The sequence below is a fragment of the Phyllostomus hastatus genome, unplaced genomic scaffold (assembly GCF_019186645.2).
Source record: "Phyllostomus hastatus isolate PE091 unplaced genomic scaffold, TTU_PhHast_1.1 phas_scaffold_55, whole genome shotgun sequence".
Taxonomy (NCBI): domain Eukaryota; kingdom Metazoa; phylum Chordata; class Mammalia; order Chiroptera; family Phyllostomidae; genus Phyllostomus; species Phyllostomus hastatus.
Window position 1 is genome coordinate 1,315,518 of NW_025334035.1, and position 9,962 is coordinate 1,325,479.

Here is a 9,962-nt window from a genome sequence, read left to right on the forward strand (position 1 = left end):
ATGAGGTCACCCCTGGAATGTATGCAGAGAGAGTAAGAGGTAGAGGATGGGCTGAGCTCCCTGGGGAAGGGTGAGGGTCCCTTCTGGCCTATAGGAACTGTAAGCCAGCTGCCCTTTGGTGCCTGCCCTCCGGGTGTTTCCCAGGTCTCAGGGCTGTCCGAGTGGATGGGGAAGCAGATGGAGCCCTTGCACGCCGTGCCCCCAGCAGCCATCACCTTGATCTTGTCCTCGGTCATTGCTGTATGCACTGAGTGCACAAGCAACGTGGCCACCACCACCCTGTTCCTGCCCATCTTTGCCTCCATGGTAAGTAACCGTGCTGGGTTTTGAGGGCCCTTAACCATTATTTCATAGGAAGCTGCCAACCCAGAACTATGTCCTAAGTCCCTAGAGAGGCAGGGAAATCAGGGCCCAGAGCCTGACCAGGCTTTCCAGACCACATCTGGCCCTGGCTCTGATAGGACTGGTGAGCCCTTGATGAGCCTGGGCCTGCCCTCGGTGCTCTGCTGGTTCTTTTTTGTATTCCCACTGCTGGCAAAGTGCTAAGAATAAACCAGGTGCTCAACAGTTATTTGTCAATGTAACTGACTATTTCTCAAGATGGGGATGCAGGGCTCGTGCCCAGGGGGAGTGGACCAGTGCTGTGAGGGAAGGCCTGAGGGTCTCTGAGAATGTAGTGCAGGTGTGAGAATACAGAGCTGGGAACACAGAGGTCTCGGGGAAGGTTGGGCTTGGGAGTGGCTGGGGGGAGGGGCTGTCCTGGGAAGATGGAGAGCCCAGGTAAAGGAAATGGGGAGTGTGACTGAAGATTCCCAGAAGCCTTGTGTGGTGCACCCGGGGGTCAGGCATCAGTGTGCTATGGGAGAGCATGTTCTTGAGCTGGCACTTAAAGCAGAGCTTATAGGAAAATTGGCTGTGATCTTTTTGTGCATTTTCTTCTGTCACTCAACACATGGCACTGCCAACCTCCAGGTGGCACAGGAAGAGGCCTGGGCGTGGGGTCAGAAGACCTGAGTTCAAGTCTTGGAATCCTTGAACTTGTCCCTTAAGTTCTTCCCTCCTACACTTGACGGTCAAGTAAGGCGAGGGCTATGAAGATCCCCCGTAGACTGCAGAACGAGCCTGGGAGACACGGTGGCTGCCCTTCTGGGGTTGGGAGACACATTTACAAAAACCTGAACACGGGATTGCAGTTGGTGAATTTCTGTTTGGCCTCCAAGGTGTCCATGTGTATAAAAAGCAAACCCAAGCAGTTTTCTCCTTTCAATCCAAGTGAAGATGACAGTGTTAGGAATAGCAAGGTGGCTGCCCCAGCTCTCCCTCCCATAAGCAGGCTGCCCAGATGTACACCAAGGAGCATCTTTCGATGCTGGGCATGGGGTGGTGAGGCCTTCCCTCCTCTGGCAAAGGTTTGGCTTTGTCACCTCCAACCCCAGCCGTGAGCCCCGTAGGCCCCAAGCCAGGCAAACTGAGCTCTGAACCCAAGGGGGTGGCCAGGCCTTTCCAAACAAGGTTTTCTAGAACCAGAAGTCCCAGGAAGATTTCTCACAGTGACCTCCAAGCCCACTCACACTCCTGCCTCAGGACCCAGCTCTGGCAAAGGAAAAGGCAGTAATACCCCAGCCTCACCACAGAGTCACATACACCATGTGTACCCAAGGCCAGGACAAATGGAGGCACCAGGAAATAGACTGGGCCTCTGACTGGGACCTCTCAGGTTCTCCCGGGGGCAGTGTGACTTGGTGCAGCCTGTCTGCCCATAGGAACCCTAACCTGAAACCTGCTCCCATGCCCCAACTCAGCCGTTTGTGGTTGTGAGTGTTTTAGGGAGTCACTGGAGATACTGACAAGCACGCACAGTTGACTCAAACACCACAGGGGTCAGGGGCACAGCCTCCCTGTGCAGTCAAAATTCCATGTGTAACCTGTGGCCCCCACAGAACTTAAGTGTGGTACCTCAGTATCCACAGGGGCTGGTTCTGGGACCTCCCTCAGGTGTCCCAATTGGCGGATGTCAAGTTCCTTACATAAAGTGGCATAGAGCAGTGTGTGCAGCTGACTCTGCACATGGCAGGCTCCTGTCCGAGCTGCAGCTGGCTGGCTCTGCAGCTGGGAACCTGGGCGTACAGAGGGCTGAGTGTACGTTTGCTGAGAAGAGCCCACGTGTAAGCAGACCCGTACTGTCCAGCCCCGTGTTGTTCAAGGGTCGACTGTGTTACAAAGGTGCACTTTGTAGAATCATTTATTATAAAATATTTCCATGATAGTAGGGGACTGATGAAATAAGTTATATATTCATAAGTGTAATATTATCAAATGAAATATAAAATGCAATATTGCAATTTTTAAAAAATCAGAGTTTTGAAGGACATTTAGTAAAATGGGAGCATGTATAATTTTTTAAGTTGAAAATGTAATACATATACATGACTTACGAATGTCAAATAATACCAAAGAGTATAGGCCCTAACTCTCTAGCTTCCTCCTAGAGACAACTTCTGTTATCAGTTTCTTAGGTATCTTTCTGGATGTATTGCACGCACACTCTCTCTTGCAAACAAATGGTATCAACAAATGGTCTATGGTCTTGTCCTGCACCTTAAATTTTAAAAAATCTAACTATAGATCTTAGAGATCTTTCCATGTTAGCACATAAAACCTATTTAGTTCTTTACAGCTTCAAACTACCCATTGTCTGTACGTACATGTTTTATTTGGCCACCCTGCCGTGGATGGCTGTTGAGTCTGTTTCCCACGTGCTCTGCTGTTGTAATACCGTAATGAACATCCTTGCATATGTGTCTGCTCTCATGTGCACGTCAGTCTGCACACCAGGTTATTAATTTTGGTAGATATTGGCAGATATTATGAATGTATTATGATATCATTCACTCATTCAACAGATATTTAACGAGTGTCTGTCTGTGAGGAACTATTACATGTGGCTGAATTTTAAGCTGTAGAGTAAAAAAGATTGATACTGAATTCTGTACTCAAACTGATCCCAAGTGTGTACAAAAACACACATGTACACAGATGTATCTGTTGGCGAGAAGCTGTGCTCCCCCCTGCCCTCTGGGCTGTCTCAGTGTGCAGCAGGACAGACAGACATGTGCATGTGTGGGCTGCAGGAACACTTCAAGGCTCAGTGTGGTCTAAGTGGCCGGCAGGGTCTTTGGCACATAGTAGGTGGCCAAGAAATATATGTTGAATGAATTGAGGGGGTTCAGAAAGGGCTCCGGGGGGGAGGGCTCAGAGCTCAGCCTTTGGAGTCCAGCAGAGTTATCGCCCAGAGGCGTGGCAAAGGGCAGAGGACCCAGGGCACAGAGATGCAGAGGTGGGAATGTGCACTGCACTGGGGAGATGCTTTCCAGAGTGCTGGCCCCAGGAGCTTTTGTTTCCCATGTCTGTGACACTATAGTGCTGTGTTTCCCCCCAGTCACGCATCATTGGCCTCAACCCGCTGTACGTCATGCTCCCCTGCACCCTGAGTTCGTCCTTTGCCTTCATGCTGCCCGTGGCCACGCCGCCTAATGCCATCGTGTTTGCCTACGGACACCTCAATGTTTCTGACATGGTAATGCAGCCGCTTTTGTTTACTCCTATCAGCTCCGATGCTTTTATTGCCAGGGATGCCCTGTTTGTAAATGACCCGTGATGTCACATGATTTGGGAATAGCACCAAAAGTCTCAGTCTCCCCTCATTATTTGCACTTATATGCAGCTTGTCTTCTTTTTTGAAATTATCTTACATTTCATACTGTTCTGAATCCCAAAGCTGAGAGGTGGGTTATAGAATCTCCCACCCGGAGGGGCCTGAGCAGTCACCAGGGAGCCCTCGCTGAACACTCAGAATAGCTGAAGGTGGGCCCCACACAGCCATGGGGCACTTCACACACTAGCAGAAGCTGTGAGGACAGTCAAGAGGGACATGACTGAGATGGGGGGCGGGGGCAGATGGACACTAATGACAGCCAGAGAGGTTGACAGAGGTGTCTGCAGACATGAAGTATGGGCAGGGAGCGAGAGACCACGGCCTGGGAGCAGAGGACACTCGGAAACAAGTGCAGCCAGAGGAGGGACTCTTCGCTTCTGCTTTGGCTTTATCGCCCCTGACAGGAGAAGGCGGGCAGCTCTGAGAGGAGGCAGGCCAGAAAGGGAGGTCCCTACCCCAACACAGTTGGGGGTGAGTTGTCACAGAGCCTCTGCTGGGTGTCTTCGACTCTGTAGAGCATTTTTGAAAGGAAGGGGTAGTCCAGAAGCCGTGGACTACAACCTCAGCTCCAGCCCCCAGTAAAAAGTCTACATGGGCTTGAAAGCAGTGGTTAGCGAGCCTAAAGAAAGAGCTGGCATCAGAGGGAGCCACGGGGGGCTCTTGGGGAGCCAACAGGTGCCAGTGCGATGGTGAAGGGCTGGGGGCAGCACGGGACCTGGAGTCAGACCTGGCCTCCTCCAGTAATTCCCTGAGTGGCCTGGGGTGTGGCCTCATATCACTTCCCTGAGGCCCAGTTTTGCAAATGTCCAGATAGGCAGAGAACCCGAAATCATGCCTGTTTCCTGGGGATGCTCTGAGCACCGATAATACTTGCTAGGTGTGAAACTGCTTTGTCTGAGGGTGGGGTGGACACAGAGCATGGCCCAGGGACGGGAGCCCAGCACACCAGCCCTTGTCCCCTTCTCCAAGCACTGGCTCCCAGCCTCCCTTTCCCCTCGGTTCTGACGCCCTGCATGACCCTGGGGTGCTGACTCTGGTCCTGTTTTTTCCAGGTGAAAACAGGACTAATGATGAACATAATTGGAGTCTTCTCTGTATTTCTGGCGGTGAACACTTGGGGACGGGTCATATTTGACCTGGATCATTTCCCTGACTGGGCTAATGTGACACATATCAAGACTTAGGAAGAGCCACGAGACCATAACACAGGCCCTGCCATCCTGAGGACTCCCGAACCTTCCAGCATGCCTTCCAGCTGAACTTTGGGTTTCACACCCCAAAGACCCTGTGATGCCCACACCCCACAGGGTCATAGCCAGGGTGGGGTGGCTGGAGGGCAGGTTCAGACGTGAAGGGAGCCTCCCAAGAGGCAGCCGGCACCCGTCTTTCCTGGGGGCCTGCTGTCATCTCTGGGACAGGCAGGCTGCACAGGGACTAGGACGCCGGCTCCTGCCCCAGCTCAGCCTCGTGCTGGCCTCACGCTGGGCTCTGATGTCCACTTGCTTGGTCCCAGGATCCTCTAAATGGGAATCAGATCCCAGCTTGGGAAGTGAAAACACTACCTTCCAGAGTCCATGCCTCTTGCTGCTGACTTTGGGCTGCCTCAGGTCACTCCTGTCACTTGGAAGGGACAACCCAGCCCAGGGACAGAATGTCTGGTCCTGGGAAGCTTCCTGCTGCTGGAGTGAGAGTGGGAAGCAGAGCCTCCTGGAACCACAAGTGTAGTGCCACCAGCAAAGGACGAGGAATTTGAGTTGACTTCCAGACGACGTCACCCACGGTACGCCATTGGCGAACCAGCTCCCCTCCGTTCCTCACTCCATCTTACCTGACAAATGGACCCCTTCCCCACCTTCCCACTGCACCGCCTTCAACTCCTGCACCTCTTGCTTTCTGGGCCCACATTCACTGGGCTGGGGCCCTCCTGCACCCCCTTTTCTTCCAGGCAGGTCAGCTTGGCTCTTCTGGGAGATGCTCTTCCTGCCACCCACACAGCTGGGATCACACTCCAAGTATGGGCAATGATGGCACTTTTGGGGTCACAGTCAGTGTCTAGGTCCTCCCTCGCATGCAGGCCCAGAGTGGATGCAGCTGTTAATTGCCAAGAGCAGGTTCCCTTCAGAGTTGGTCTGTCCTGCCAGGGTCTGAGCACCCCCGGGGGGAGCCTTGACTTTGCTGACTGGCCTTTGCGGCCATGCCTGGTGGTGACAGAGCATCATGGAGAATGAGCACTACTTGGTAGTCCCTGAGCAGATGGCCCCTGCCCATGAGTGGATCTACCGGAGGTTGCTGGAGCAAAGACCCCGAATGGCTGTGGGAACCCTCAGAACCCCTGTGATGGAATGTGAGTGACACCCACCCTCTTTCCCAGTAACCCCATTTTCTTTCCTCCTGCCACTGCTCTGGAAGGGAGGCAGGGGCAGACACACGAGGTCCAACAATGGCCCTTTTCAGGGCAGGAGAAAGTATGGGAACCCAAGGAAACCCCCTCAGGGACCGAGTGTGTACCTGGTTCCTTGGGTGGGAAAGTTCTTGACCACCCCATCTGCCCCCCAGGGGAAGGTGCGCTGTGCTGTCTCTGGTGCTTTGCTGTGTGTGGACGGTGGGGCAGGCAGATGCATGGACAGCCGCTGCCCACCTCCTGTATGCCAGGCCTCCCTGTGGCTGGTGCATCCACCACTTTGCTTGTTTGACATTCGCAGCAGCCCTGTGGCACAGGCAGGTATTATTATCTGTGTTTGTCTTCCAAGAATGCTGGGCTCAGAGAAACAAGCAAGCCATGTGTCCCATCACACATCGAGGTAGTGGCACTTGGATCTTCAGCCTCCATGTCCACTGCTCCTTCCTCTAGTCATTGAGGGTCTTGGCCTTACAAGGCCTGCAGGGAAAAGTGGGCAGCCAAGAGCAAGTCCACCCCAAGGCCCTGCCTGCTCAGGGAAGATCATGGAACAAGAGCCCTTTCTGCCACCACCTCTTGAGACAGGCTCAGGACAGTGTTGGGACAGACAGGGCTGAGCATTGCCTGAAGAAGCAAAGCATTTGGAGAGAGAAGCATGGAAGTGGCTACCTGCTCCCGCACTGGGCTGAAACTGATCCACCGCCTAGTATTGCTCTCTGTGCCACTGCTGTGGGCTTATCTGCCAGCCAGTCTGTGGGCTCCTGGAGGACTTACCCTGCCCACTGGGTCCAGTGCCAGCACCGTGACAGACTCCGAGCAGGCCACCATAAGTGTGATTGGTAAATAAACAAGTGATCAGAGTGGTCAGTGAGATGCATGCCTTATGGTAGTGGGCAAGGTCCGTGAAGGCCATCCAAGGTGGGCACTGAAAGATGAGTAGGACTGGCCAGGCTGATGAGGGGGGGTGTGGTGAGGTGGGTGGAGGACTCTACCAGATTCCACCTGCCTGAGGGTTGACAAGAAAGCTGGGTGGGGGCCTGAGGAAGCTGATCAAAGGTTATTTCTATTCAGCGTCTCTTGAAGTTGGCTGGAGTTGCTAACAGTTTTGGCCAGTGCCAATCAGGATTGCTTTGGGCTACGAGCAAGAGAAAAAAACCCCAGCTGATAGTAGCTTATACCCTAAGGACGCTTAATGTCTGCTTAACAAGAAGTCTGGAGGTAGAGAGGTGCTGATAATGGTCCAGCAGCTCGCCTGGGCCACTGAGGACTTGGGCTCCACCATCCTAAGGGCATCCTGCCTTTCTTAACTCCACGCCTGACCCTTGTGCTACAAACACATCTGTATTGAAGGCGGGAAGAAAGAGATGTGGGGTGAGGGCCTGACAGTGCCTGTTTCATCTTTCCTTTTTCTTAGGAAAGCAAAAACTTTCTCAGAAGCCCTTACTGACTTCCCTTTATGTCTTATTAGCCAGTACGAGGTCATATGGTCATCCTTAGGCCAATCATTGACAGTGGATACTTGGAATATCATGAGACCAATTAGAACCCATCTCTTGGGCTTGGGGAGCTGGCCTATGCTTCCTGTAATGGTGAAGTTTCCATCCACCACAAAATCTGGGTTCTGGCAGGAAAAAAGTGGGGAGATCTTGGGTAGGTGATGAGCAGGATCTGGCGTTATGACCCTTTCAGAGGGCTGCCCTCACTGCAGCCTGCTTGAGTGGCTGCCATGGAATTCAGTAGAAACATATTCCTAGGTGGTAAGAATGGTAAGAGAGTACGTAGTGGTCTGGTCAAGGGCTTCGGCTCTGCTTATAGTTCCCAAAGGCCAGGACTCCAGGAGACCCACTGGACGGGGAGGCTAGAGTGCAAGTCCTGACTGAGCTCAGCCCTGACACCTGACACAAGTCAGTCCACTCTCTGGGCCTCAGTTTCTCCCAGGGAGAGGCCGGACTAGAGGATCTGCAAGGGCCTGTCTCCCCCTACCCCATCTGATCCTTCATCTGCTCAGGCCAAATGCAGTCCTGCCCCTAGTCCCCACACTGCCTCAGACCCCACACTTGCACACAGCTGGCTCCCTGTGCCCATCTGGGTCTTAACCATTTGCTGAAAGCCCTTTCAGACCTTCTCCTCATCCATATTTTGCCTCTTACATTTCGTGAAGGGGTTCTACCCAAGACCCTTCAGTTCTCTCTAAGGCATCTGGATCAGACTTTTGGACTTCTCTCAACCGTTTTGCCAGGAGTTTACAAGGATTCTATGCATTCCAAAGGTCAGGACCCTGGGTTCCTTACCCTCTGATACCACAGTTGGGCTCCCTTCCTGTCCCTCAGAGCAGAGAACTCCCTTTGGGAAAGAGCTGGGCCGCCTCCTCTGGCAGGACCACTGAGCAGGGCATCTTCTGGGACGAGTGAAGTTCTCTCTCCTCCCTCGAACACTAACAAGGAGAATGGACAGTGAGGCCTTTGATCTGGGTGCCGAGCAGGGAATCGTGACAGTAGCACAGAATGCAGCTCTCAGAATCAGTACAGACATTCTTGGGTAAGGTCCTCGATGGCATATTCTTGTTTGTGGAAAAAAGACCAAAAGCTGATTGATTAAAAACTATACCTATTCTTAGCTCAGTCAGTCCTATTCTTAGCTCAGGACTCTCCTCCAGGACTCTCTCCCCCTAGTCCCATAGCCTCTTACAAACTTTGTCTCCCAACCCACCAAAGAAGCTTCTTTTCATATTAAAAAAAATGCATCAAGATGAATCTTAAATAGGGTGCGTTTTTACATTCCTTAACAGAAAGCTATCACTTCAGGCTGAAAGCCAGGCCATCCGATAGTCAGTTTATTCCCTCCAGTGTCCTGAGCCAGGGCTTCCATTCCCACTTCCCCGCCCAAGGAATGTCTTCCAGCGCTTCCTGGATCTGCTTGTCCGCACGCCCACCCCAGCCTTGGAGACACAGCTGTCCGCCGCCAGCCGCAGGCAGTCCCAGGGCAGCATCCACGTACCTGCTTCCAGCCACCAAGGGTAGAGCGATACTAAAATTCAGGCTCAATTTAGAAACTTCAACTCAGTTTTATATTTAAAAACATATGAACACAGAAGAAATTTCAACAGTACGAAAAGTGCTAAGACATGCCCCGCCCAATGCAGAGACCTCCATCCCTCTCCAGAAATACACTGTGAGCAGCGAGCAGCTCCTCACACGTTCCCCTGGAGATGAAGCGTACGCACGAGCTTACGTCATAGATGCAGGTCCTCTGTGTGCCATCTGGGCGCACACCAGCACGTTTTCCTCCCTTGTTGCCACCCCCCAACTCCGTTGCCCTCCCCGCAACCCTGGTAAATTTATTTAGAGATCATTCCATTTCAGGACATATTAAGTTTGACTAGGCTGTTTTCTTTTTAATTCAATAATTTTTGATTCTACATTGAGGCAAAATTAAATTCAGTGAATCGCACCGATCTAAGTGTTCAGTTGGGTGACGCAGACACGTTGTGCCAGCAACACCCACTTCCGTCTCCTTGCACACGGAAGTTCTCCTGCTCCTTCCGGTAATCCGTGCCCTCCCAGGACCAGCGCCGCTCTGCCTTGTTTCGAGGTGTTTGCTTTTCCTGTAAATGATGTGAAAAGGGAACCCTATTATACATACTCTTTTGTGTCTGATTTATTTTTTTAGCATTGTGCTTTTGGAATTCATTCTTATTGTGTGTACCCATTCATTCCTTTTGTATTGTTTCCAAGGAGTGTTCCATTGTACGAATATGCCGCAATTTGTTTATTCTCCTTTGATGGACGTTTGGGTTGTTCCACTTTGGGGCTATTATGAATAAAGCTGTTATTAAATCCTCTGAATAAA

The 9,962-nt window shown here is 52.0% G+C and overlaps 1 protein-coding gene across 2 annotated transcripts in view; it reads left to right on the forward strand.

Moving 5' to 3' along the window:
• Positions 1–9,962, forward strand: part of SLC13A5 (solute carrier family 13 member 5) — a 28,969-nt gene extending 19,007 nt beyond the window's left edge. For both annotated transcript variants that reach the window (XM_045824195.1, XM_045824194.1), the window contains exons 10-12: positions 145–306; positions 3,440–3,577; positions 4,768–9,962. In XM_045824195.1, coding sequence (XP_045680151.1) covers positions 145–306; positions 3,440–3,577; positions 4,768–4,899 — 432 coding nt within the window. In that variant the 3' untranslated portion in view covers positions 4,900–9,962. The remainder of the gene's footprint in view (positions 1–144; positions 307–3,439; positions 3,578–4,767) is intronic.